The 27,972-nt window shown below is 38.8% G+C and overlaps 3 protein-coding genes, 1 long non-coding RNA gene and 1 pseudogene across 4 annotated transcripts; 3 read left to right on the top strand and 2 right to left on the bottom strand.

Annotated features, from left to right (window-relative positions):
* Positions 1-2,567: 2,567 nt before the first annotated feature.
* Positions 2,568-9,860, top strand: LOC103506563 (MAM and LDL-receptor class A domain-containing protein 1-like). The gene is made up of 11 exons (XM_026821583.1): positions 2,568-2,699; positions 2,736-2,915; positions 3,813-4,007; positions 4,157-4,306; positions 5,198-5,282; positions 5,493-5,769; positions 7,907-8,087; positions 8,609-8,700; positions 9,203-9,327; positions 9,654-9,722; positions 9,784-9,860. The coding sequence occupies exons 1-11, from the start codon at positions 2,568-2,570 to the stop codon at positions 9,858-9,860; spliced, it is 1,563 nt and encodes a 520-aa protein (XP_026677384.1).
* On the top strand, positions 6,535-6,651 carry LOC113466305 (annotated as a pseudogene).
* Positions 9,861-10,411: 551 nt separating the features above from the next.
* Positions 10,412-15,269, bottom strand: LOC103506565 (fruit bromelain-like). Its single transcript, XM_026821584.1, has 4 exons — positions 15,110-15,269; positions 14,000-14,520; positions 10,975-11,014; positions 10,412-10,919 (listed from the first exon to the last, which is right to left on the bottom strand). Exons 1-4 carry the CDS (start codon positions 15,200-15,202, stop codon positions 10,803-10,805), a joined length of 771 nt encoding a protein of 256 aa, XP_026677385.1. The 5' UTR covers positions 15,203-15,269; the 3' UTR covers positions 10,412-10,802.
* Positions 15,270-23,566: 8,297 nt separating this feature from the next.
* Positions 23,567-27,305, bottom strand: LOC103506566 (cathepsin L1-like). Its single transcript, XM_017442925.2, has 7 exons — positions 27,144-27,305; positions 26,468-26,663; positions 26,223-26,259; positions 25,836-26,086; positions 25,156-25,436; positions 24,089-24,188; positions 23,567-23,700 (listed from the first exon to the last, which is right to left on the bottom strand). The coding sequence occupies exons 1-7, from the start codon at positions 27,252-27,254 to the stop codon at positions 23,585-23,587; spliced, it is 1,092 nt and encodes a 363-aa protein (XP_017298414.1). The 5' UTR covers positions 27,255-27,305; the 3' UTR covers positions 23,567-23,584.
* LOC113466302 lies at positions 23,707-24,193 on the top strand. Its single transcript, XR_003390745.1, has 2 exons — positions 23,707-23,853; positions 24,013-24,193. It is a non-coding gene; the product is annotated as an uncharacterized LOC113466302 (long non-coding RNA).
* Positions 27,306-27,972: the final 667 nt, after the last annotated feature.

Here is a 27,972-nt window from a genome sequence, read left to right on the forward strand (position 1 = left end):
TATCACACGCTATGCATGCATTACTTACTACAAAGATACAAGAGTTCATCAAATAGATATATGTTTACTAGAATATGTATGTGTAGTAGAATAGAATTATTTTATTTTCTGATTCAGAGCGGTTTCCCGGAAATGACCCATGCGCAGAATTACATATTTATGTGTGGAATTATTTTAATGTTCCCTTAGAAGCGGTGTGATTGAAATGTGTTATGCTGTGAACATTCATACATACTGGGTCACCGTTCAGACCAACTTATGAGTACACCCTCATACAAAGCTTAATATCGTAGAGAAACTCAAGCCAACGCCACACTGGCCGTAATCCCACAGTGACGACTATTTCTGCAGAGGCCCTGTCCACACTGTCCAGTTTCTTTCTTTTCTCATTTTGGAACTCAAGCCAATTAACGCCACACTGGCCGTAATCCCACAGTGACGACTATTTCTGCAGAGGCCCTGTCCACACTGTCCAGTTTCTTTCTTTTCTCATTTTGCATTTGATTTAATATTTTGGTTATATGATTTCTTACTTTACTCTTTTCTTATTGCTTAATTAAATATTTTGTTTATGATAATAGTATTAATAGTAGGTATTTCAAGGATAATATACATACATAGGTACCTTTTACCTTTACCTACCTGTTAAATATTTTGTTTATGATAATAGTATTAATAGTAGGTATTTCAAGGATAATATACATACATAGGTACCTTTTACCTACCTCGACTAAATAGCGAAATACCTACCTACTTGATAATAAATAATATGTTCTGGAGCAGTGGCGTTTCTGAGGCTTAAAAGAGGAAGAAGTAGTGGTTAAAAACCCTAATTTGAAATTCTAATTGGTCTAATTAAATATTTTGTTTATGATGATAGTATTAATAGTAGGTATTTCAAGGATAATATACATACATAGGTACCTTACCACCTTACCTACCTCGACTAAATAGCGAAATACCTACCTACTTGATAATAAACAATATGTTCTGGAGCAGTGGCGTTTCTGAGGCTTAAAAGAGGAAGAAGTAGTGGTTAAAAACCCTAATTTGAAATTCTAATTGGTTAGCACTCAAGTTAAAAAAATCTATTATTTTATCCTCTTAAGATGACACTACTTATTTTAATACTTTTCCAACCAATCCGATACTACAAAATGGTATCAATTGATTCAGCGATATATTTCCCAACTTTTTTATACAATAATTTGCCGTTTTCAGCTGCACCGCAAATCGCCGCCTCGAACGGTGATTAGCAAAAATAAATACACAAAACTCCATTTTACCTGTGACCTAGCGTTAGGTTATCGCCCGGGGCGAACTTTATCCTAAAGAGATAAGGTTTGTTCTCAGAACGGCTGGCTTTCTCCTATGCTGTCTTCCTTCTCTTTTCCTAGCAAAAATAAATACACAAAACTCCATTTTACCTGTGACCCAGCGTTAGGCTATCGCCCGGGGCGAACTTTATCCTAAAGAGATAAGGTTTGTTCTCAGAACGGCTGGCTTTCTCCTATGCTGTCTTCCTTCTCTTTTCGCTTTCGGGAGACCTCAGCAGTTACAATTCCCTCTATCAAAAAACCTCTTAAGAAAGAAAAAAAAAGTATGCTCCGGTCACTGACAGCTATCTACATATTATATTCTATACATAGACGGCGCGCGGCGGGTATCTTGATTTGCTGGTAGTCCACGCATAACTCTAATCATAACTGATCTGAGGTTCTCCCTCTATCAAAAAACCTCTTAAGAAAGAAAAAAAAAAGTATGCTCCGGCCACTGACAGCTATCTACTATTATATTCTATACATAGACGGCGCGCGGCGGGTATCTTGATTTGCTGGTAGTCCACGCATAACTCTAATCATAACTGATCTGAGGTTCGGCGTATGATTGATCTATTTCACGCTTTCACTGTCCACTTGATCACCTAATTGATTACTTTTTATTGATCGTGTAAATATAATGGAATCAGGACCAGCCTAAAAAAAAAATAGCTAGGGTACTTAGGTACCTCTACTTAGTTATTAGGTATTCATTGCTGGTAACAGGTATAATCCTCGATTGTTACATCCTCGCTGGGTATTTTTTTTTTTTTTTTTATACATCTCCCTCTATCAAAAAACCTCTTAAGAAAGAAAAAAAAAGTATGCTCCGGCCACTGACAGCTATCTACATATTATATTCTGTACATAGACGGCGCGCGGCGGGTATCTTGATTTGCTGGTAGTCCACGCATAACTCTAATCATAACCGATCTGAGGTTCGGCGTATGATTGATCTATTTCACGCTTTCACTGTCCACTGATCACCTAATTGATTACTTTTTATTGATCGTGTAAACCTCCTGAAAGCAGGGCCGTATTTAGGAAGGCGAGCGACAAAATCCTCGATACGGCCCTGCCTGAAAGATTTGTTCGCTGTGATGAGTTTGCCTAGGGAAAGCCTGAAATTTTCTAAATGGGATAATGGGAAGGAATTTTTCGTTTCAAACGAAATGAAATCCAAGTTTTTTTGTGTTCTACTTCTTTTTCTTGGTCAGGGGATATCCATTTAGAAGTCAGGGCAGAATTATGAACTCTGCCGTTTTTAAAAACAAAATTGTGTTGGAGTTCAAAATTTCTGTATTGGACATACTGCCAACTCAGCTGCCTGCCAAGCATACGAATTTCGGACTTTATGACAAAAGTTTTGAGAACCCGATTGTAATTTTCCTAACTTGTCCTTGTTTCACTTTTCAGATAGTATTCGAAGGAGTAGCCAAGGAGTTGCAGGATGCGTTTAGGAAATATCGGGGTTATGTGGCCATCGATTCCGTCAACATCAAGAACGGAGCAGACTGTAGAGGACACTGCACGTTTGAGGGAGGGTTCTGCCGCTGGGTGAACGATTTTGAGGGCGACGATTTCGATTGGTCCCTGGTAATATTTTCTTAAATACTCTCGCCGAGGAAAAACTGGTTGGGTGGAAGAGCTCCTTCTGGAGAACCCTACCACTATAAATGAAGTATTAGAAGAAGAAGAAGAAGAAGAAGAAGCAGAAGGAGAAAAAGAAAGTAATGAGACGATTTTAGTTTCAGACAGTTTTTACTGTCGTTAAACCAATCTAATCTCTACATCTTTCCTTCCACTCCAGGGCAGAGGCAGCATGATTTTGAGGGTGACGATTTCGATTGGTCCCTGGTAAGATTTTCTTAAATACTCTGGCCGAGGAAGAACTGGTTGGGTGGAAGGGCTCCTTCTGGAAAACCCTACCACTATAAATGAAGCCTGTAAAAAGAAGTATTAGAAGAAGAAGCAGAAGGAGAAAAAGAAAGTAAAGAGACGATTTTAGTTTCAGACAGTTTTTACTGTCGTTAAACCAATCTAATCACTACATCTTTCCTTCCACTCCAGGGCAGGGGCAGCAAGAATCCTTCCACAGGTCCTGCTACAGACCGCTCCAGCTTTATCTACGGGGGTATGGAGGGTGGCTACGCCTTCATAGATTAAGAAGAAGAAGAAGAAGAAGAAGAAGAAGAAGAAGAAGAAGAAGAAGAAGAAGAAGAAGAAGAAGAACAAGAAGAAGAAGAAGAAGAAGAAGAAGAAGAAGAAGAAGAAGAAGAAGAAGAAGAAGAAGAAGAAGAAGAAGAAGAAGTACAAGAAGAAGAAGAAGAAGAAGAAGAAGAAGAAGAAGAAGAAGAAGAAGAAGAAGAAGAAGAAGAAGAAGAAGAAGAAGCAGCAGAAGGAGAAAAAGAAAGTAAAGAGACGATTTTAGTTTCAGACAGTTTTTACTGTCGTTAAACCAATCTAATCTCTACATCTTTCCTTCCACTCCAGGGCAGAGGCAGCAAGAATCCTTCCACAGGTCCTGCTACAGACCGCTCCAGCTTTATCTACGGGGGTATGGAGGGTGGCTACGCCTTCATAGATTCGTCCTACCCCCGACGCCCAGGCGACATTGCCAAGCTATCCAGTGAGGAATTTGACTCCACGGGACCAGACAGTCCCATGTGTATGAGATTCTGGACACACATGTTCGGCAACGGGATTGGGACGCTGAGCATTCTGCTGGTAGATTCTCAGAATAATCAGAACGAGCGAGAGTTGTGGAGTTTGTGTCCAGTGAGGAATTTGACTCCACGGGACCAGACAGTCCCATGTGTATGAGATTCTGGACGCACATGTTCGGCAACGGGATTGGGACGCTGAGCATTCTGCTGGTAGATTCTCAGAATAATCAGAACGAGCGAGAGTTGTGGAGTTTGTCGGGCGAGGCGGGCAATGCATGGTATCAGGCAGAGGTGACCATTGCTTCCCCTAATCCATTCCGAGTAAGTAGCTTCACGGTTTGTGAGATATATTGCATTGAAATGGAGGTCTTTTCCGACGAAATTCCTGTGTGCCGAGTCCAGTATGTAGCACTATTGCACCCCTTGTGAGATATATGCTCCGACCTAAGAAGTTTATGCAGAGGGTCGCGAGTTGAGAGTTGTGCGTTGATCTTGACAGGTGAGATATGAGGGTCTTTTCCGACGAAATTCCTGTGTGCCGAGTCCAGTATGTCTGTATGTAGGACTATTGCACCCCTTGTGAGATATATGCTCCGACCTAAGAAGTTTATGCAGAGGGTCGCGAGTTGAGAGTTGTGCGTTGATCTTGACATGTGAGATATATTGCATTGAAATGGGGGTCTTTTCCGACGAAATTCCTGTGTGCCGAGTCCAGTATGTAGGACTATTGCACCCCTTGTGAGATATATGTACATATGCTCCGACCTAAGAAGTTTATGCAGAGGGTCGCGAGTTGAGAGTTGTGCGTTGATCTTGACAACCGATAGAAATGTGCAATAGGCTCTTTCTGAAGAAAAATCTCTTAACTGGAACTTTTTAAATGAGACAAAACATTTCCTTAGACATAAGACACGATCCATACTAACAATAGGTCCGATATTACTTGAGTACCTACAGAATCTCTCGAATAAATAAATAATCTTGAAAAGGAACCATGATTTCAGTGTATTTTGTTCTTCCTTACAGATAGTGCTATCCGCCAAGGTTGGTAAAAACAATTTGGGAGACATTGCCTTAAAAAGGAACCATGATTTCAGTGTATTTTGTTCTTCCTTACAGATAGTGCTATCCGCCAAGGTTGGTAAAAACAATTTGGGAGACATTGTCTTAAAAAGGAACCATGATTTTAGTGTATTTTGTTCTTCTTTACAGATAGTGCTATCCGCCAAGGTTGGTAAAAACAATTTGGGAGACATTGCTGTTGACGACATTTCGTTGACTCCAGGAAGTTGTCCTAGTAAGTTCACCGATTTGATTTCTTTTTATGATCGTAAACAGAAAGTCCTATAGCTTCGTTACTCAAGTTAAAAAAATCTATTATTTTATCCTCTTAAGATGACACTACTTATTTTAATACTTTTTCAACCAATCCGATACTACAAAATGGTACCAATTGATTCAGCGATATATTTCCCAACTTTTTTATACAATAATTTGCCGTTTTCAGCTGCACCGCAAATCGCCGCCTCGAACGGTGACTGTACGTTCGAAGTGGATGAGTGTGGCTGGAGTAATGTCGTGTCTCGGGAACGCCTAGACGATATCGACTGGGAGCGGACGTCAGGCGCGGCCTTACGCTCAGCGGTACATGATCATACTCTGGGCACGGAGAAGGGCTATTTGATGACCCTGTCGAGAAGTACGGTGCAGAGACCTGGCAGCCGGGCCTGGTTTACGTCCCGGGATTTCAAGACGAACGCCGTGCCGCGATGTTTGTCGTTCTGGTAAGAAAGGTTGGCTACTAGCCCTAGGCACTGTTCCGACTCTAAACTTATTTATTTACACTCTGAGCGACAGCGAACTCCAAACTTAATCCACAGCATTGACCAATCCTTAGAACTACGTTTTAGGATCTTATCCAAAGAGTAAACTACGGCTTCTGATCGGTGAATTACTATCCATTTCATTACCTACGTTACAGGGAACTTATGTAATGAGAAAGTTTTGGAATCGGGAAATGGGTGGAAATATCCGTTTTAGGGTCTCCCGAGTTTTAAAAGTGGTTTTCAGGGAATGGTCAATTTTGTCTAAAATTGGATGGAGTGTGGGCGATTGTTATGGAGTTTTTACGATCCTTTGTTTTCGATTATTATTTCAGGGTATTTTGTTGATTTCTTTCCAGGTTTATCATGAATGAGCCATTCATAGACGCAGCAGGACCCAGTCCTTCATTTCTCTAAACTTAGATACAGAATGAGTCGGTCAAGTCAGATATGCCATTAATTTATGTAGGTAGGTGCACTAGGTGCCATCAATTGGGTTGAGGTACTCAGTTGAATCCAATAAGGCTGACCGGGGTTCGATACCTCCTTGACGCTTCACTGATTCAAACCAGCTCCCACGAGGCTAAGTGCACCCTTGGTATACAAGTCTATCAACAACTTAAGACAAATAGATGCCTAATGTTCCGGAAAAAGTTATGGACGTGTCTAAATTTTCACAACAGTGGTTTAAATTGTCGGTTAACATGGACAATTTACACCGAATTTACCAGCAGCGATAGCACGTTGACTGCACCAGTTCCCCACGGATCACTGAAGTTAACCAACGTTGCGCGTGGTTAGTACTTGGATGGTGACCATCTGGGGAATCATGTGCTGCTGGGTTCACGGCTCCACTCAGGCTGGGTGAGGTTAAATTGAGGAGGCGGGTAGCCATTAAACACCTATAACTACCACCAGACCGAATTTAGAACACCACGCCATGCCAGGCGAAGCCCTTGAAATCCTTAGATAATATTATTTCTTTCGTCTCGTCACAGGATTCTCGAATACGACGTCAGGCACGGGAAGACTTCTGTGATCGGGCCTGGTTTACGTCCCGGGATTTCAAGACGAACGCCGTGCCGCGATGTTTGTCGTTTTGGTAAGAAAGATTGGCTACTAGCCCAAGGCAATGTTCCGACTCTAAACTTATTTATTTACACTCTAAGCGACAGCCATATGTGAACTCCAAACTTAATCCACAGCATTAACCAATCCTTAGAACTACGTTTCAGGATCTTATCCAAAGAGTAAACTACGGCTTCTGATCGGTGAATTACTATCAATTTCATTACCTATGTTACAGGGAACTTATGTAATGAGAAAGTTTTGGAATCGGGAAATGGGTGGAAATATCCGTTTTAGGGTCTCTTGAGTTTTAAAAGTGGTTTTCAGGGAATGGTCAATTTTGTCTAAATTGGATGGATTGTGGGCGATTGTTATGGAGTTTTTACGATCTTATTGGCTACTAGCCCAAGGCACTGTTCCGACTCTAAACTTATTTATTTACACTCTAAGCGACAGCCAGGTGTGAACTCCAAACTTAATCCACAGCATTAACCAATCCTTAGAACTACGTTTCCGGATCTTATCCAAAGAGTAAACTACGGCTTCTGATCGGTGAATTACTATCCATTTCATTACCTACGTTACAGGGAACTTATGTAATGAGAAAGTTTTGGAATCGGGAAATGGGTGGAAATATCCGTTTGGGGGTCTCCTGAGTTTTAAAAGTGGTTTTCAGGGAATGGTCAATTTTGTCTAAATTGGATGGATTGTGGGCGATTGTTATGGAGTTTTTACGATCTTTAGGGTCTCCCGAGTTTTAAAAGTGGTTTTCAGGGAATGGTCAATTTTGTCTAAAATTGGATGGAGTGTGGGCGATTGTTATGGAGTTTTTACGATCCTTTGTTTTCGATTATTATTTCAGGGTATTTTGTTGATTTCTTTCCAGGTTTATCATGAATGAGCCATTCATAGACGCAGCAGGACCCTTTCAGGGTATTTTGTTGATTTCTTTCCAGGTTTATCATGAATGAGCCATTCATAGACGCAGCAGGACCCGGTATTTCAGGGTATTTTGTTGATTTCTTTCCAGGTTTATCATGAATGAGCCATTCATAGACGCAGCAGGACCCAGTTTAGGGGCAGTCAGTGTGTTTACCAAGACCATGGAAAAGGACGGAACTATAACTATGAAACCAATATGGCGGCTTTACAATCACCAGGGCCCCGACTGGACTTATGCACAAGCCTTGATCAGTGAACCTAATGATGCGGTAAGATTTGAAATATCTGTCCACTCTTTTCCCCAGCATACATTTAGCTTCTTTTAAAAAAAAATGTTTGATGGAGGGAGCTGTTACTGCTAAGGTCTTATCGTCCTGAAATCGAAGAGAGAAGGAAGACAGGATAAGAGAAAGCCAGCCGTTCCGAGAGCGAACATTATACGGTCATTAAGCTTTTATGGAAGTGTCTGGAAGTATTCTGATGAGTGATCTATTGGACACTTTGAGAACGTGGTAGCTTTGGTTTTCTCGAATCCAATTCTAGACATCATGACAAAGAATGGTTCCTTGGTCCCTCCCACGCCCACAAAGAGAACCACCATCACACAGGTGGTTCAACTGGCTTCAGTTTTTGGGTGGAAGATCTCTATGGTGAGTTTTCTCCACCCTGTCACTTTCAATAAAATCAGAAAAAAGGATCTTGTTAAAATATAAAAAAAACTTCTTCGTATGTATCCTTATCTTAATTTTAGATAAACAAATATTCATACTTGAATTTCTTTCTGTTTCAGATTGTAATCGAAGGCATTTGGGGTTCAAGTCGTGCGAATGGCTTCATTGCTTTTGACGATATCACTTTCTTCAGCAGTTCATGTACAGGTAGGTAGTAGGCAAGGCAGGAATCAAACTTTTCAGCCAATCAACCGCGGGTTAATGTAAGTCTTTTTTTAAGAGGTTGGACAGAGGGAACTGTAACTGGTATGGTCTTATCGTCCCGAAATCGAAGAGAGAAGGAAGACAGGATAGGAGAAAGCCAGCCGTTCCGAGAACGAACATTAGTCTTATCGTCCCGAAATCGAAGAGAGAAGGAAGACAGGATAGGAGGAAAGCCAGCCGTTCCGAGAACGAACATTATCCCCGCCCCGGGCGGGAATCGAACCCGCGGCCTAGCGCTTACAAGGCAGACGCACTACCAACTAAGCTAACTAGGCTGGGAACCCGCGGCCTAGAGCTTACAAGGCAGACGCACTACCAATTAAGCTAACTAGGCTGGCTAAATATAAGTTTAATCCTAGTTTCAACTCAGCTAGCCAGCCTAGTTAGCTTAGTTGGTAGTGCGTCTGCCTTGTAAGCGCTAGGCCGCGGGTTCGATTCCCGCCCGGAAGCAACTGCAACTATTGGAACAACCGGAATGGCACCACGCTGAAATGGGAGCTGGGGGCGGGCACGCTATCGAACTGGCTGGGAGGACCCAACAAGGATGCCAGTGTTGCTGAAGATGCTGAAAAAGGTGAGCCATTGTTTTCCTCTAAAGGTAGAAACACACTACCATCACGTCACGTGAACTTATTTGGGGTGAGAGTGCCCTGGGCATAATCCTCTTGGGGTTTAGTAGCTGTAGTTCAAAGTTTTCCCATAATAGGTATTGTTAGTAATCTCGTTTAGGACAGCCACAGTACTATCACGTCACGTGAGTCCTGAACGACAGGGACAACAGATAGGCCCTCATCCTCAGAGGAATTAAATAATACCATGAGTCTGTAGTCTGTTACTGAGTTTGCCATAGTTAGTGAAATTTCAAATCCATACATTTTTCCCGTTTGTTATTGATTCCAGGTGGTTATATGTTTTTCGAGACATCCCTCCTTTCAGCCCCAGTTCTAAGGGTAGATGAGATATTACTGAGTTTGCCATAGTTAGTGAAATTTCAAATCCATAAATTTTTCCCGTTTGTTATTGATTCCAGGTGGTTATATGTTTTTCGAGACATCCCTCCTTTCAGCCCCAGTTCTAAGGGTAGATGAGATTCATCACGTCACGTGAACTTATTTGGGGTGAGAGTGCCCTGGGCATAATCCTCTTGGGGTTTAGTAGCTGTAGTACAATGTTTTCCCATAATATTGTTGGTAATCTCGTTTAGGACAGCCACAGTACTATCACGTCACGTGAGTCCTGAACGACAGGGACAACAGATTTGTTGGTAATCTCGTTTAGGACAGCCACAGTACTATCACGTCACGTGAGTCCTGAACGACAGGGACAACAGATTAAAAGAAAGACCCGGTGAGGTTAATGGCTTCGTTCTCGGAACGGCTGGTCCTCCTATCCTGTCCTCAGGTTGCTAGGTTGTAATTGAGTAGGTGTTTGTTATCTAGGTACGAGTACCTATGTATAATATACTATATTATAGTTCAATCATTGATTAATTTCTATTTGTCATACCTACTGAGAGATTCTGACGTGAGTTTGTGAAGATTCATCTTGAAAAGAAGAACAACAGTCTTCAAATTTAGTGGTAATAATGATAGTAATAGCAGCTTCAACAGTTTTCAACTTCCACTGTTTTGTGGTTGGTTTTTGAGTCCCAGGAATGTTGCGACTAGGTAATTAGTGGTAGTCATCAAATGCTGCCCAAAAAGGAAAATGAAACCGTTTGTAGATCAAGAATTAGGTACATAGGAACTTACTTACTTACTTGTCGTGTCCGCGAGACAGGCTTGATACCTACCTGTGTCACAATTTTGAAGAATCGGGATTTAAAACCCTTTGGACGCCCAGAAATAATATCTGAACTCCTTGTATGTCCTACCCAAGTGTTATTTACAGATATTTTTTTTCCACCCTAAAGTCCCTAAGGATGTTTGTATTTATACTAGGTATACAAATGAATACTCTGTTGGTTCCGGGGTGGAAACTTCCAGAAGACCAATGTATATGATTTCAATAAAATAAATAAAGAGAGGTAGATAATTTTGGTGTAGGATGCTAAATGAGAAACTTACTTTCATTGTCATATCCAACGTTAAGCACAGCATGGTTCAGACTATAGGGGCCCTTACTACACAACATATGAGGCAGATTCATAACACCTCCTTTGTAGAACTGAAATCATGAGAGAAATGACATAGGATTTCTTTATTATATTGATAGTTATTACTAAAGCGACTCCCAAGATGGAATACATTTTGCCCATTTTCCTGACAACACTTGAATTTAAATGCTTAAATCGCAAACCAATGCCACACTTCGTCAGCCTAGTTAGCTTGGTTGGTAGTGCGTCTGCCTGGTAAGTGCTAGGTCGCGGGTTCGATTCCCGTCCGGGACGGATATTATCCTGAACGGTTAACGTTCGTTCTCGGAACGGCTGGCTTTCTTCTATCCTGTCTTCCATCACTCTTCGATTTCAGGACGATAAGATCTTCGCAGTTACAGTTCCCTCTGTCAAACCTCTTAAAAAAAAGCCACACATCTGGCATATTGGTAATATTACTGGATATTTTCAAACTATTTCGTGAATATCCAAAGTACACAAGATACGGAAACCCTAATGCACATGCTCCATATTTATGTTGACAAAATTTCCGACCGTGTGCAGTGGCCTTGTATCATTTGATGGCAGCCATACCCTAATGCACATGCTCCATATTTATGTTGACAAAATTTCCGACCGTGTGCAGTGGCCTTGTATCATTTGATGGCAGCCAATCAGAGTCGATGAAAGTTCTACCCAAAACCCCGTGATTCCCGTGAACTTTTGCTTTCCACGCAAGCTCAAAAGTTCAGTTGTTCGTTGTTCAGTTCTGGTTCTGGTTCTCGGTAATCGGTCGATCGTTTCACTTTGTAACTTTTTTAACCATGTTTTAAATTTGTAATAATGTGTAAAACTAAAAGAATAAAATCATTTTTCGTTTTTTATCACGCTTTTACTCGTCCGTGCGTCTTAGGTGCTGTGTTTTTCATAAATTTAATTTCAAGTTATGGTGTCTACTGACCAAAGCACTAAAGGGTGAGGGTGGGGTACTTACCCCAAACGGATGGGAGGCATTTCATGCCTTCAACCGTAGTTAGCTCTATGAGTTCTGGTTCTGGTTCTCGGTAATCGGTCGATCGTTTCACTTTGTAACTTTTTTAACCATGTTTTAAATTTGTAATAATGTTTCTTCTATCCTGTCTTCCATCACTCTTTGATTTCAGGACGATAAGATCTTCGCAGTTACAGTTCCCTCTGTCAAACCTCTTAAAAAAAGCCACACATCTGGCATATTGGTAATATTACTGGATATTTTCAAACTATTTCGTGAATATCCAAAGTACACAAGATACGGAAAAACAACGTTTTACTTCAAGTTCCCCTGTTCTCTACACGTAACAGGTTAGTTTAGATTTAACGAGATAAACTTTATCTTACCCTAAATCCTTTGGTTAGATTTAACAAGCTAAACTTTATCTTACCCTAAATCCTTTGGTTAGATTTAACAAGCTACACTTTATCTTACCCTAAATCCTTTGGTTAGATTTAACAAGCTAAACTTTATCTTACCCTAAATCCTTTGGTTAGATTTAACAAGCTAAACTTTATCTTACCCTAAATCCTTTGGTTAGATTTAACAAGCTAAACTTTATCTTACCCTAAATCCTTTGGTTAGATTTAACAAGCTAAACTTTATCTTACCCTAAATCCTTTGGTTAGATTTAACAAGCTAAACTTTATCTTACCCTAAATCCTTTGGTTAGATTTAACAAGCTAAACTTTATCTTACCCTAAATCCTTTGGTTAGATTTAACAAGCTAAACTTTATCTTACCCTAAATCCTTTGGTTAGATTTAACAAGCTAAACTTTATCTTACCCTAAATCCTTTGGTTAGATTTAACAAGCTAAACTTTATCTTACCCTAAATCCTTTGGTTAGATTTAACAAGCTAAACTTTATCTTACCCTAAATCCTTTGGTTAGATTTAACAAGCTAAACTTTATCTTACCCTAAATCCTTTGGTTAGATTTAACAAGCTAAACTTTATCTTACCCTAAATCCTTTGGTTAGATTTAACAAGCTAAACTTTATCTTACCCTAAATCCTTTGGTTAGATTTAACAAGCTAAACTTTATCTTACCCTAAATCCTTTGGTTAGATTTAACAAGCTAAACTTTATCTTACCCTAAATCCTTTGGTTAGATTTAACAAGCTAAACTTTATCTTACCCTAAATCCTTTGGTTAGATTTAACAAGCTAAACTTTATCTTACCCTAAATCCTTTGGTTAGATTTAACAAGCTAAACTTTATCTTACCCTAAATCCTTTGGTTAGATTTAACAAGCTAAACTTTATCTTACCCTAAATCCTTTGGTTAGATTTAACAAGCTAAACTTTATCTTACCCTAAATCCTTTGGTTAGATTTAACAAGCTAAACTTTATCTTACCCTAAATCCTTTGGTTAGATTTAACAAGCTAAACTTTATCTTACCCTAAATCCTTTGGTTAGATTTAACAAGCTAAACTTTATCTTACCCTAAATCCTTTGGTTAGATTTAACAAGCTAAACTTTATCTTACCCTAAATCCTTTGGTTAGATTTAACAAGCTAAACTTTATCTTACCCTAAATCCTTTGGTTAGATTTAACAAGCTAAACTTTATCTTACCCTAAATCCTTTGGTTAGATTTAACAAGCTAAACTTTATCTTACCCTAAATCCTTTGGTTAGATTTAACAAGCTAAACTTTATCTTACCCTAAATCCTTTGGTTAGATTTAACAAGCTAAACTTTATCTTACCCTAAATCCTTTGGTTAGATTTAACAAGCTAAACTTTATCTTACCCTAAATCCTTTGGTTAGATTTAACAAGCTAAACTTTATCTTACCCTAAATCCTTTGGTTAGATTTAACAAGCTAAACTTTATCTTACCCTAAATCCTTTGGTTAGATTTAACAAGCTAAACTTTATCTTACCCTAAATCCTTTGGTTAGATTTAACAAGCTAAACTTTATCTTACCCTAAATCCTTTGGTTAGATTTAACAAGGCACTACTAACTAAGCTAACTAGGCTGGCAATACCTACCAATAATTTCGTGAGTAAAACTTAAACATGAATAGGAATCAAAAATTCTAGTCAGATACCTACCTCTAACCTCTACCAACTCGTTAAAGGCACTACTTCTTATTTCCACTCTGATGACTTTCACTTACGTTGTTTGCTGAGTTCAATTAACTCGTTGTGCTTGATAGCATATGCTGACTCCAGACATGCAACTGCTGAATGTGCCCAGCATGATCCACACAAATGCTGATCCTGTACCTTGGGTAGAACTTTGCCCTTATCTTTGTAATTAATACTTTCCGCTAGACCATAGGAATTGGAGCTGTTGAAGCTGTAAGTCTCAAATGTACTCTTCAAATTTTCAATTTGTTCCCAGTCTAATGAAGAAAGTCCATGGTTGAATTCAGAGTCGGTCATGTCTGCAAACCGGTTGACTCCATATGTGGCCGTTCCTTGTTCATGTTTCGTGTAGTAGTCAATGGTCTTCAGGTTATTTCTGAAGATGTCAAATCGTCGCTCGATTTCCGAGTCAGAGTCATACTGTCGTTCATATTCTCTAACAAAGTCTTTAAATTGATTTCCATGGTCTAAAAATTCTTCTAAATCAAATGTGGAGGCCTCTTCAGAACCATATGAGTTTGGTTGTGACCTTTGTAGGATTAGATTCTGGAAACAAAATTGTACATAAATAAATTGGTAAAAAATTAAGGGAGGGAAAGAAAAGAATAACTTTCCCGTTTTCTTCAGATATGGAGTCTAGAGGCGCGAAACATGGACACGACCCGTCCAGCGTGGATGCCAGCCCAAGTAGGTGTGGACGCATCCCGAGGCCCATTCCGCCTCATATTGGAAGGTCAAGCCACGAACGGAGGCTTTGCCATTGATGACCTGTCCTTTACAGCGTCTGGCAGTAACTGTCCGAGTAAGTTAAAATAGACTGATGAATTGTTTTTCCATAATTTCGGGAAAATTTGGGAATCCATATTTTTTTCATATAAAAGTCAAAAAGAATAACTTGAGTTTTCTCGCACGAAGTTTGTAGGTCTCAGATAGGTTTTCACATCAATATTCGATCTTACATAATTCAAGAAGTAAGTACCTACCTCTAGTACTCTATCAACATCGCTCAGTACATCTCCTCTACTAACGCCTAAACTCACACAAAGAGCCACCAGTACAGTGCGAAGTTTGTAGGTCTCATATAGGTTTTCACATCAATATTCGATCTTACATAATTCAAGAAGCAAGTACCTACCTCTAGTACTCTATCAACATCGCTCAGTACATCTCCTCTACTAACGCCTAAACTCACACAAAGAGCCACCAGTACAGTTTTAATCGAGATCATTTTGACTACTGAAATTGAAATCCTTTATCAGTGGACGGAATTAATTTTTTCAATAGCTCATCATCAAGTGGTTAGTGTTTATCTTTTTATTGTTTTTATCGACATTCAATTTGATTTTTTTACTTTTACCCGTAGAATTTGTTTCCTCACTGTTATTTCAGCTCTTTAACTGAATCAGCTTTATCCAAATTCTTTGTCCGTAAAAGGAATAGGGCATACATTGTTTTTATCGACATTCAATTTGATTTTTTTACTTTTACTCGTAGAATTTGTTTCCTCACTGTTATTTCAGCTCTTTAACTGAATCAGCTTTATCCAAATTCTTTGTCCGTAAAAGGAATAGGGCATAGTTTACAGAAACTTTGAAAGAAGAGAGTATTACCTGATCTCTATCTAACTATAAAAAAAAGGAATTTTATTTTTGTGTTAAGCATAAATGCTTGTCACAAATGTCGTTCCCTGCTTAATGCACTACGCTAAATTTTATGACTTGACTTGGACTCGAACCACTATAAAAAAAAGGAATTTTATTTTTGTGTTAGGCATAAATGCTTGTCACAAATGTCGTTCCCTACGCTCCCCTTCCCCTTAATGCACTACGCTAAATTTTATGACTTGACTTGGACTCGAACCACCAACCTTCAGATCCACCCCACTACACGGACTACACCACTGAGGTTGGTATCTACTAATCTACTATCAAAATATCAAACTATAACCACCAAACACATCTCTTCCAAAGACTTTTGTCTGTAAACCACTGAGGTTGGTATCTACTAATCTACTATCAAAATATCAAACTATAACCACCAAACACATCTCTTCCAAAGACTTTTGTCTGTAATTCAACGTACATGGTAATGAATTGGTAAAGCAACAACTAGAAAATAAAAGATACTCCTTTACTATTGTATTCTTTCATTTATCAGTAAAATGATTGAGGAAGAAATGTGAGCGGATGACAATAGGTTTTCTCAGTTTTCTGATGATCACATTTAGATAAGTGTAAGTAGAATGAGATTTCAACAGTTCAAGTAGGCAAAAGTACTTCACTTATGATTGAAGAGACTATCATTAGGGAAATTTCTACACCTGTCCATTGTTCGAATGTTTGCCTACCAACAATTCTGATCGTCTGATCAATTTGATGTTTCAGTTTCAGACAGATAATGATGAAATATCTTCTACCAAATATCAACTGTAGAATCCAAACATTTACTAATGCATAGTATAATAAATATAATAATTCATAATATACTACATATTTATTTAAATTCAATCAATAATTAGGTGGAATTATTGCCCAAGGCAATCTCCGTCATCCAACTTTATATGCCCCCTGGTATTTCAGTATTTGTACCAGTCTTTCTTTGAATTCCAAGTTGAGGTCAAATTTTGACAATGACATGGGCAAATGATCAAGGTTACTGACCTTGATTCAAAGATGAGGCGTGACAAGTCTTTGAATTCCAAGTTGAGGTCAAATTTTGACAATGACATGGGCAAAAGATCAAGGTTACTGACCTTGATTCAAAGGTGAGGCGTGAGTCATATCAAGGGCTCATGTATTACAAAATGGACTCAGGACATTCAATCACAAAGGTGTTAGGAGTTGTGGACAGACATTGGGTGATTGTGAGATAGACTTTTACAAAATGGACTCAGGACATTCAATCACAAAGGTGTTAGGAGTTGTGGACAGACATTGGGTGATTGTGAGATAGACTTCTAGATGTTGCAACCACCTACATCCTTCTACTCACAGGACATGAGTAATTTTATTATCTTCAGTGAACAACTTCCAAGGCAAATACTGTGACTTGTGACTGGACACTGCAACAATGTAATGAAAACTTTTATAAATATTACCTACTTGAAAATCTTTTCAAAATGCAGTAAAACCTTTTTTGCAGGTTGGAGCTCTAAAGATCAGGAAATCAAGAAAAATTAAAGGTACCTAGTTCTTTGTGACTGGACACTGCAACAATGTAATGAAAACTTTTATAAATATTACCTACTTGAGAATCTTTTCAAAATGCAGTAAAACCTTTTTTGCAGGTTGGAGCTCTAAAGATCAGGAAATCAAGAAAAATTAAAGGTACCTAGTTCTTCCTATTACAAAATGGACTCAGGACATTCAATCACAAAGGTGTTAGGAGTTGTGGACAGACATTGGGTGATTGTGAGATAAACTTCTAGATGTCGCAACCACCTACATCCTTCTACTCACAGGACATGAGTAATTTTATTATCTTCAGTGAACAACTTCCAAATAGGCAAATACTGTGACTGGACACTGCAACAATGTAATGAAAACTTTTATAAATATTACCTCTACTTGAGAATCTTTTCAAAATGCAGTAAAACCTTTTTAGCAGGTTGGAGCTCTAAAGATCAGGAAATCAAGAAAAATTAAAGGTACCTAGTTCTTAGCATGTATCTAATTTACTTACCACCACAGCAATAAAGTTCATTTAAATCCAGGAAAAATCCATGAAACTAAAGATCTGTTATTATCTCTGTCTGTTATCAACGACTGATTAGGTACTGATAATGATAAAATAAAAAAGTTTTTCTGTTAAAATTTTAAAAAATTGAACAGTGAGAAGCTAGCCATCAAAAGTAAACATGACGAGCGTTCAAGGAGGTAAAAAAGTTTTTCTGTTAAAAAATGAAAATTTAAAAAAATGAACAGTGAGAAGCTAGCCATCAAAAGTAAACATGACGAGCGTTCAAGGAGGTAAAGAAGACTGGAGAGAAACAAAAGTGAGGCCAACTGAGAAAAGAAAGATGAATATGTGACGTCACGACTGTTTAATCTTTTATTTGAATAGAATTTTTGGCCTTTTGAAGACACTTTTTCTCTGTTTTGACTTCAGATTTGGACTTTTCGCAACTTTTTATGTGGCAATCGTTTCTTTTAAATTTTTACATCGATCCGTTCAATATTTTTACCCACATGCTCCATATTTATGTTGACAAAATTTCCGACCGTGTGCAGTGGCCTTGTATCATTTGATGGCAGCCAACAGCCAATCAGAGTCGATGAAAGTTTTACCCAAAACCCCGTGATTCCCGTGAACTTTTGCTTTCCACGCAAGCTCAAACCTCAAAAGTTCAGTTGTTCAGTTCTGGTTCTGGTTCTCGGTAATCGGTCGATCGTTTCGCTTTGTAACTTTTTTAACCATGTTTTAAATTATTTGTAATAATGTGTAAAACTAAAAGAATAAAATCATTTTTCGTTTTTTATCACGCTTTTACTCGTCCGTGCGTTTTAAGTGCTGTGTTTTTCATAAATTTAATTTCAAGTTATGGTGTCTTCTGACCAAAGCACTAAAGGGTGAGGGTGGGGTACTTACCCCAAACGGATGGGAGGCATTTCATGCCTTCAACCGTAGTTGGCTCTATGTAAAGTACTTTAGGGTGAGGGTGGGGTACTTAGTTACTTACCCCAAACGGATGGGAGGCATTTCATGCCTTCAACCGGAGTTGGCTCTATGGCTATGGTAGTAAGTTATCTTCACGAAACTACAGGTTTTGATGTGGACTGAAGAGGCATAGCTTGGGAAAAAATAATGGAGTAGTGTGGAGCTCTATGGTAGTAAGTTATCTTCACGAAACTACAGGTTTTGATGTGGACTGAAGAGGCATAGCTTGGGAAAAAATAATGGAGTAGTGTGGGTTTCATCGCCGTTTTTACTTCGTAACGGACAATTGAGGAGCTGGTTGAGGTCAGCGAAAAAGGCAATAGGAAACATAAAAGCCTAATAATCTTAATATGAGCAAGAGATCTTGTTCTTCGTCTTTTCCCGAGTTTAGACGGGGTCGTCGTATTTTCGTCAGGCCTCAATCAGCCCTAGGGTGATCGCTTTTGGCTACAAAATTCTACGAGTGAATGCCTTTCGCACTTAACCTTTGCTAATTCTTTAGCAAGGGAATTTTCAGGCTGGTATGCTCCCTGTTTAAAGCCCCCTGGCCAGACTAGGCTGATCTACTCCCTGTTTGATGTCCCCCAGCCAGACATAATATAAGGAATTTTAATTGTGTTAAGCATAAATGCTTGTCACAAATGTCGTTCCCCGCTTAATGCACTACGCTAAATTTTTTGACTTGACTTGGACTCGAACCACCAACCTCCAGATCCGAAGTCCAACGCGCTAACCACTACACCACTGAGGTTGGTGCCAGACATAATATATGACCAAGAGATCTCTCTCAAAAATAAGGGGGGGAAAATATATAAACTTACCTGTCTGTAATCTTTTTCTTCCATGATACCTCCAACATGATCAAGGTAGTAGTAGGCTCTGAAAGTGACCAAGAGATCTCTCTCAAAAATAAGGGGGGAAAATATATAAACTTACCTGTCTGTAATCTTTTTCTTCCATGATACCTCCAACATGATCAAGGTAGTAGTAGGCTCTGAAAGGCCATCCGCCACAACAACCACCATCCAGGAAATCACAATCGACGAGTTCTGTTGAAAACAAAAACAACGGTTATTGACATTCAGTTCTTGTATGTAGCCTATATTAATCATTTATTCATTAGAGGGGTAATACCTACCAATAATTTCGTGAGTAAAACTTGAACATGAATAGGAATCAAAAATTCTAGTCAGATACCTACCTCTAACCTCTACCAACTCGTTAAAGGCACTACTTCTTATTTCCACTCTGGCTCTATGGTAGTAAGTTATCTTCACGAACCTACAGGTTTTGATGTGGACTGAAGAGGCATAGCTTGGGAAAAAATAATGGAGTAGTGTGGTGCACGTGGTCCTTACAATAGGATGGGAATGGGTTCAGAACCCAGCATGGCATGTAAACTTGGGTAATGTAGATGAGCAAAGTCATGCAATGCAAAAGCATTTCCAATATTTCCATAGTACCTAGGTATTTTTTCCCCCAAGTACTTAGCTAAGATATAGATTTTAGCAGTCTAGGTAGGTACCTATGATATACCAAGTTAAAGTTGGATTTCAACAGTATTTTTTTCAGCTCCTAGAAGGCCTGCTAACAGGATGTTATGTTCCATTTGATTTGTATATTTTTAACAAGGCTGTTTAGCTAACAGGCTGTTATGGGTATGGGGCTAAAAGGGTTGATGAAATCCAACCCTAACCTGGCTTCTCTCCCATGAGTTATTTGATTAGAAAGTTTTGGTCCTGTGTTTCCATTTTCTTTAGTAGGACACCTACCTACCAACCTGAAAATATTCATTAAAAAAAACTTTTTGATCAAGGCTCAGATTTTGGTGAGAGACATCTAGGTAAAATAGGTAAATGAATATTGACTCTTGATGGCTGGATAAGCTGGATTAAATGAGGACAGTAGACAACCCAGCTTCTGGCCTTATGTAAACACCACTGGTATCCAATAACATTGCAGTTTGCAGTCCAGTTAGTTGACAGTTTCAACTAACCAACAAAAAAATTTTTGATCAAGGCTCAGATTTTGGTGAGAGACATCTACTTAGGTAAAATAGGTAAATGAATATTGACTCTTGATGGCTGGATAAGCTGGATTAAATGAGGACAGTAGACAAACCAGCTTCTGGCCTTATGTAAACACCACTGGTATCCAATAACATTGCAGTTTGCAGTCCAGTTAGTTGACAGTTTCAACTAACCAACAACCAACAATTAACTATAGGTAGGTACAGAAGTCCATTTTGTCCAACTGGACTTGAATGTTATTGGACACAAGTGGTTTTTACATGTGGCCAGTTAGCTGGACCTAACTATGTAGAGCTAGGTATAGGTAGGTACAGAAGTCCATTTTGTCCAACTGGACTTGAATGTTATTGGACACAAGTGGTTTTTACATGTGGCCAGTTAGCTGGACTGCATACTGTCCTCATGTTATCCAGGAAAATGAGGAGTCTGTCATCTGTCAGTAGCTAGGTAGGCATCTTTTCAGGTCCAGATTTAGGTGGATTAGCAGGTCTAGAATTAGGTGATAGTAACTTGGATAAATGAGTAAATATTAGTAGGTACCTACCTAACTTTAGGATATTGGGTACCTACCTAACTTAAAAAAAATATATATATATACAGGGTGTCCCGCGAACGACTGTACAACGCTTGAGGGTTGATGCAGGACCTAAAGGACTACCAGAAAAAGCTATCTGGACAGATCCGATTTTCAACAGGGGCGGAGTTATGAAGGATTTTCTGTTTTTCAACATTTTTCATACCTCGTCAACTTAAAACACCTTTATCTCTTGAACCAATAAAGACAATACAAAAACTGATTGCACCATTGAAAAGAACACAAAATTTACTAAAAGATAAGATTCCCTGTTTTGGTAAATCCCTCCCTCAAACACAACCAAAGGCTTGAGAAAAAGATTTTTTTGTGTCCCTTTAAAAGCTACCATTTTTTCAATTCGATTTTTCTTAAAGTTTCCACTGAAATTCATTGAATTTCTCCTGATATCTTATTGGTTCAAGAGATAAAGGCGTTTTAAAGGGACAAGGTATGAAAATGTTGAAAAACAGAAAATCCTTCATAACTCCGCCCCTGTTGAAATCGGATCTGTCCAGATAGCTTTTTCTGGTAGCCCTTTAGGTCCTGCATCAACTATCAAGCGTTGTACAGTCGTTCGCGGGACACCCTGTATAAATCTAATAAAATGAAAAATAGGATATTATAAGGGTTTAAAATTACCTTTTTAAGATATGTTTTTTTTTTTTTTTTTTCATCTTCTTCAAGTGGGTGTATTTACTAGTAGTTTCCATTATCATGGAGGATACCAAGGTACTGTCCTGGATTTTAAGAATTTGGGATTACACCAGCATGAGGAGCAATAATACGGTAAGATATTAAATGTTTGGTGGTGGGTATCACATGTTTGTTTAAGTCTATTTATCCCTATTCTTAGTGTAATAGAAAGTAAAAATAATGAGCACATTTATAAATAATGAGCACCTTTATCTAATATAGTATAGATACAGGCACTTACCTGATTTGGTTATTTGTGAAGTTTTCCGAGAGTTTCGATTGTACTCTCCAGGGGGGCAATGTTTGGCCTAGATTCTAAAAGAACCTGTCAGCTTTGTCTTGACATTCCAATACGCGATAAAAGGTTTAGAAATATTAGAAACGCAAATATTTGCCTGTAGTCGTGGACTGGCCGAGGAAATGAAAAACAAACAACAAACTGGGGTCCGTCCCTCCGGAATTTTTTAGCCCGTACCTACCCTAGTTTTTTCGATCGTGATAGAGAAAATCAGTACCCTATGTACCTACCTGCCTAATTTGGTTTAATATTCAGTTTATTATAAGTCCTTCTATGGGAGCAGACATTGTGACAGACAGACAACGACACCGAAGCGAATACAATAGTCCGTCCTTTATACCTTTTTTGTTATTACTATTCGAATCTAAATAATAACAGGAAGGACGAACTACAAAATACCTAAGCGTTCCCTAAAGTGCCTAGTTTCATCTTTGATTTTTGTTTGGATAATTAATTGCTACTGAATAGGAACTATAATTGGTCGCCGAACGATAAGTAGGCTGCTCGAAATTTCACGTGTCGTCTTCAAAGATAAGTATGTCTTCAAAGATAAGTACATAGATTGTACAAGTAAGTACTTTGGTAATTTTTAATTCGAAATTAATCGCCAGAAGCTGAACACACGTTTGATAGAAGGTAACTGGATGTACACTATTACCGAATTCGTCACGTTTCCCATCATTCATCACAATCTACAGCTTACTATCTAATACTACTACCACTACCTACTATGAGGGTTGCCAAGCACCGTCCAACGCCCGTATTTCCCGGGACATCCTGAATTTTCGGGAAAAATAAAAATGTCCTGAAAAGTCCCACTTTTGACGAGGCTGTCCACGGCGCCGGGGTGTCGTGTCCCGGCCGGTTTGGTAATTTTTTGGAGTTTGGGCGTATAAAAGTGTTGGGGGTTTTTTTTTTTTTTTTTTTTTTTTTTTTTTTTTTCATTTACTTACCTAACTGATAGGGAATATTAAGTAAGATGTGTTTTTCTATCGCACTACGTATTGTTCTATCACTCAAGATGTTTATGGGAGCGACAAGTGTTATGGTGCACCGAACTCGAAAAATTAAAGCATTCTGTTGATTAATATTAGAATGATTATTAGAATATTAAGTATCTATAATAATAGAAGATAAGTACCTACTTACTACCTGTTTGATTACCTACTTTTTAATTTCACTCAAAAAACGCATCATAGTACCTACCAGTATTTACCTACCTACTTACTCAATACATTACCTTATTAGGTATATAGGTACTTACTGCTTACATTACTTTGAAGTGTAGTAGCGTTAGCTAACTGCATGTGTCCTGTTCATACATACGAGTTTGTTTGTACTTTTATTTACCCATCGAGTTTATGAATTGACAACATTAAATTTGCTTATCATAGTAGAGACATACTCGTAGGAACTTACATTTTCTCCCCACTTCTTGCCCCATGAGTTTTTGCCAATCCAGTACTTGACTCCGCCTGAAAATGAGAATGATTAAATTTAGAATTGTATCTTCCAAAACGAACTTTTCCAAAAGAGACTCGTTTGATAGGATCCCGATGGTGAGACAACGGTCAAAAGTGCATTTCCAAGTGTAGCTTACGAGTGATGAATATGAATTCTCTAGAAAGGTGGAAATGTCTTTACCTAATTTGTAAAAAAGAGAACTTCGTCTGAAATACTTCTTAAGGAATATTTTCTTACCCTCTTCTCCGTAACCGACCAGAACTACCGAATGGTAGATGTAGTTGGAGTTTTTCAAGCATTTGGTGTCCTTTTGTCCTAGAAAGGTGGAAACGTCTTTACCTAATTTGTAAAAAAAGAGAACATCGTCTGAAATAGGTACTTTCAGGAACATTTTCTTACCCTCTTCTCCGTAACCGACCAGAACTACCGAATGGTAGATGTAGTTGGAGTTTTTCAAGCATTTGGTGTCCTTTTGTCTGAGAATTCCCTTCTTGTAAACCTGAGAGCATAATAGGAGGGAACTTGATTAGTTGATTACAGAAAATAATACTGAACTATTTTGCAGTTTTCCGATAACATCAGGGTTAACCGATTAACATCAAGGTTTTGCACATTGCGAGCTCTTCCACCCAAACAACTTTTTGTGTGGAAGTGAGCTTTTGTGCATGAGGATGGTTATCGTTTTTAATCTACGGCGAAGCGAAAATTTCTCCCCCAAATAAGATATACCTGCCTCTATTATGTACGAGTAGATAAGCTTCACTTACAGCCGAGCCGTTTTGCAGTAATTCATTACTCGCCAAAAATAATACTGAACTATTTTGCAGTTTTCTGATAACATCAGGGTTAACCGATTAACATCAGGGTTTTGCACATTGCGAGCTCTTCCATCCAAACAACTTTTTGTGTAGAAGTGAGCTCTTGTGCATGAGGATGGTTATCGTTTTTAATCTACGGGGAAGTGAAAATTTCTCTCCCAAATAAGATATACCTGCCTCTATTATGTACGAGTAGATAAGCTTCACTTACAGCCGAGCCGTTTTGCAAAAAATGTCAACATTAATCCTGGTTTTGTACCCTTGTTCATTGATGGCAAGATCCCTTGTTTCTTTAGTGCCATGGTCAATTTTTTGCGAGGAACTTGATTAGTTGATTACAAAAAATAATACTGAACTATTTTGCAGTTTTCCGATAACATCAGGGTTAACCGATTAACATCAGGGTTTTGCACATTGCGAGCTCTTCCATCCAAACAACTTTTTGTATAGAAGTGAGCTTTTGTGCATGAGGATGGTTATCGTTTTTAATCTACGGCGAAGTGAAAATTTCTCTCCCAAATAAGATATACCTGCCTCTATTATGTACGAGTAGATAAGCTTCACTTACAGCCGAGCCGTTTTGCAGTAGGTAATTCATTACTCGCCGCTCTTAACTTTAGCTTCTTTTGTGCACCAGTTGAAACTTACCGTGAGTCCATTAGGCGTCAAGTTGACAACCACGGGGCCTTTCTCGGCCACATACTTCTCAATCAGCTCCTCATTGATGGCGACACTGGTGTTGGTGAACAAGGCCAGGCCGTAGACTTGAACTTTGGCGTTTTCCCGCTTGAAGTGACACCGTCGCAGGAACGGACGGCCGTTGTAGGTTTTGTCTAGTTCCATTCCACCGTCCCGGTTTAGATAGAGATAGGACATGTGAGGCCGGCCCCCGCAGCAAGCGTAGTTGAAACGGTCACAGTCGATCAGTTCTGGGGGAAAATGAGTGCATTTGTTTTCTAGGTTAGTGTTGGGAATCGAGTTTTCTAGAGTGAAGATAGTCTGTATAGTGGTGTCAAAACTTAACGGCATAGTATGACATGGAAACAGACGTCCCCCACGAGAATGAAAATTTCCAATGGAATGATAATTTTGGCTGTGATGTGCAACCAGTCAAAGGCTGGCAGATGCTTTGTTTGTTATTATATAAATGTTTCTCCCTTACGTTGGAACTAGGCGAAAAAATTAATCTAAATAATAGCTTACGTTGTTTTGAAAGCCTCTGGAAGTGGTTGGTTTGCAGTGCGTACGCAGTTTCCAGTGCTGTGGTTGCAGCATACGCTTCCCTTACGTTAGAACTACAAAAAATTTATCTAAATATAATAGCTTACGTTGTTTTGAAAGCCTCTGGAAGTGGTTGGTTTGCAGTGCGTACGCAGTTTCCAGTGCTGTGGTTGCAGCATACGCCCAGGATGAGCTGCAGTAGCCTTGATCCAGCACAGGACTGATCAGTCCTTTGTTTCGCCAGTCGACACTGCTTGGGGTGTCCTTGTACTTCAGATCTCTATACAGGAGTTCCTCTCCCATTTGTACCATCTCCTGGAACGATTGGCTTTCTACACCGGTAAGCTCGGGCTCCTGCCTCGAGTCCTTTCTTTCGCCAGTCGACACTGCTTGGGGTGTCCTTGTACTGCAGATCTCTATACAGGAGTTCCTCTCCCATTTGTACCATCTCCTGGAACGATTGGCTTTCTACACCGGTAAGCTCGGGCGCCTGCCTCTCGCACTGACTGGTGAATTTGGACAGTTCTTTCTCTGTAAGGGAAAAATTGTGGTTACTGGTTAAGTAAGTATACTCGTAAGTAAATGGATTTTTTTGTGGAAGAGTTTTGGCTTAGGTTGTTATATCTCTATTGCCTTAGGGACATTCCTTAGAGATACATAGTTACATGGTCTATTCTATTTGTACCTACTTACTTATTCTATGGCATATCCTGGTTTTTCCCTCCGATTTTCATCTTACCTCCGTAGTCGGAGAATTCTGTCATGCCATACTCGGCTGTTCCCTCTTCATTTTGGACGAAATGGTCGTGAACATCCATGTTCTTCTTGAACGCGTCGAATCTAAATTCAATCTCCCAGTCGCTGGCATACTTGCGTCCGAATTCAGCAACAAATTGACGGAACAGTGTCAACCGTTCGTCATTGGCATTGCCAGGCTGAAATTATTAGCAAGACCAAAAGGGAAAAGAATAAGTTATACAAAGGCCAAAGGCAAAGATAGATAGATACACAAGAGCATTTTTCTAGTACTTACGAGTTCTGGTATTAAAAGAAAGTACTTACTTACATGCTTGTAGATCATAAAATGTTGCTACCAAAATTTTCGAAGTTGAAAATACTTACGAGTTCTGGTATTAAAAGAAAGTACTTACTTACATGCTTGTAGATCATAAAATGTTGCTACCAAAATTTTCGAAGTTGAAAGTACTTACTTACGAGTTCTGGTATTAAAAGAAAGTACTTACTTACTTACTTACATGCTTGTAGATCATAAAATGTTGCTACCAAAATTTTCGAAGTTGAAATAATTTTCTTTCTTCTTATTATCTGTAATAATTTACCACTCCTATGTTAGTAAGTACGTCCTTATAATTACTGGAACATTATTTCACTAGGTATGTTTAGTAAGAACTTACCTCGAGTACCCGGGTTATCCTCTGTTGGACTTCATCATTTAGATCGACGTCAATACTCAGAGCACAATGGACGAGACATAAGGCCCCCAAAATTTGCAGTGAAATCTTCATGTTGATCAGTGTGAGGTTCAGTAGCTACTGAATCAAAATTCTACTTGAATACGGTTCCCTACTTGAGTTTTTTAATAGTTTTTTCCACCAAAATCCTTTGATCTTAAATGGGTTCTAGAAGATTTTTCCTGGCTCTAGGTATATCAAAGTATGAAAACAAAGCACTTATGGGTAAATAAAAGTACAAACAAACTCGTATGTATGAACAGGACACATGCAGTTAGCTAACGCTACTACACTTCAAAGTAATGTAAGTACCTATATACCTAATAAGGTAATGTATTGAGTAAGTAGGTAGGTAAATACTGGTAGGTACTATGATGCGTTTTTTGAGTGAAATTTTACTTTTACTTTTAATTGTATGTTTGTAAACCTAAGAATTTGAAACAAATAAACAATATTTTCTATTCTATTCTATTCTATTCTATACCTTTTTATTACTATTGTAATGTAATAATAAAGGAAGGACGGACTAAAAACACCTAAGCGTCTTCCCTAAAGTGCCTAGTTTCATCTTTGATTTTTGTTTGGATAATTAATTGCTACTTGATAGGATATAATTGGTCGCGAACGATAAGTAGGTGCTCGAAATTTCACGTGTCGTCTTCAAAGATAAGTATGTCTTCAAAGATAAGTATAGTAAGTAAGTAAGTACTTGGGTAATTTTTATTTCGAAATTCATCAGCCAGAAGTGACAACGTTTGATAGAAGGTACTGG

This window comes from Diaphorina citri, unplaced genomic scaffold, assembly GCF_000475195.1.
Source record: "Diaphorina citri unplaced genomic scaffold, Diaci psyllid genome assembly version 1.1 scaffold245, whole genome shotgun sequence".
Taxonomy (NCBI): Eukaryota; Metazoa; Arthropoda; class Insecta; order Hemiptera; family Psyllidae; genus Diaphorina; species Diaphorina citri.

Coding starts and splice junctions, on each gene's coding strand:
- LOC103506566 (XM_017442925.2), bottom strand. CDS start 27,254: ATGAAGATTTCACTGCAAATTTTGGGGGCCTTATGTCTCGTCCATTGT. Junction 26,664..27,143: donor GGATAACCCGGGTACTCGAG/GTAAGTTCTTAC, acceptor TAATAATTTCAG/CCTGGCAATGCCAATGACGA. Junction 26,087..26,222: donor TTCACCAGTCAGTGCGAGAG/GCAGGCGCCCGA, acceptor AAAGGACTCGAG/GCAGGAGCCCGAGCTTACCG.
- LOC103506565 (XM_026821584.1), bottom strand. CDS start 15,202: ATGATCTCGATTAAAACTGTACTGGTGGCTCTTTGTGTGAGTTTAGGC. Junction 14,521..15,109: donor ATGTTGATAGAGTACTAGAG/GTAGGTACTTGC, acceptor TTTTGTTTCCAG/AATCTAATCCTACAAAGGTC. Junction 11,015..13,999: donor GAACTCAGCAAACAACGTAA/GTGAAAGTCATC, acceptor AAGTGTTGTCAG/GAAAATGGGCAAAATGTATT.
- LOC103506563 (XM_026821583.1), top strand. CDS start 2,568: ATGAACTCTGCCGTTTTTAAAAACAAAATTGTGTTGGAGTTCAAAATT. Junction 4,307..5,197: donor CTTCCCCTAATCCATTCCGA/GTAAGTAGCTTC, acceptor TCTTCTTTACAG/ATAGTGCTATCCGCCAAGGT. Junction 8,701..9,202: donor AGCAGTTCATGTACAGGTAG/GTAGTAGGCAAG, acceptor CCCGCCCGGAAG/CAACTGCAACTATTGGAACA.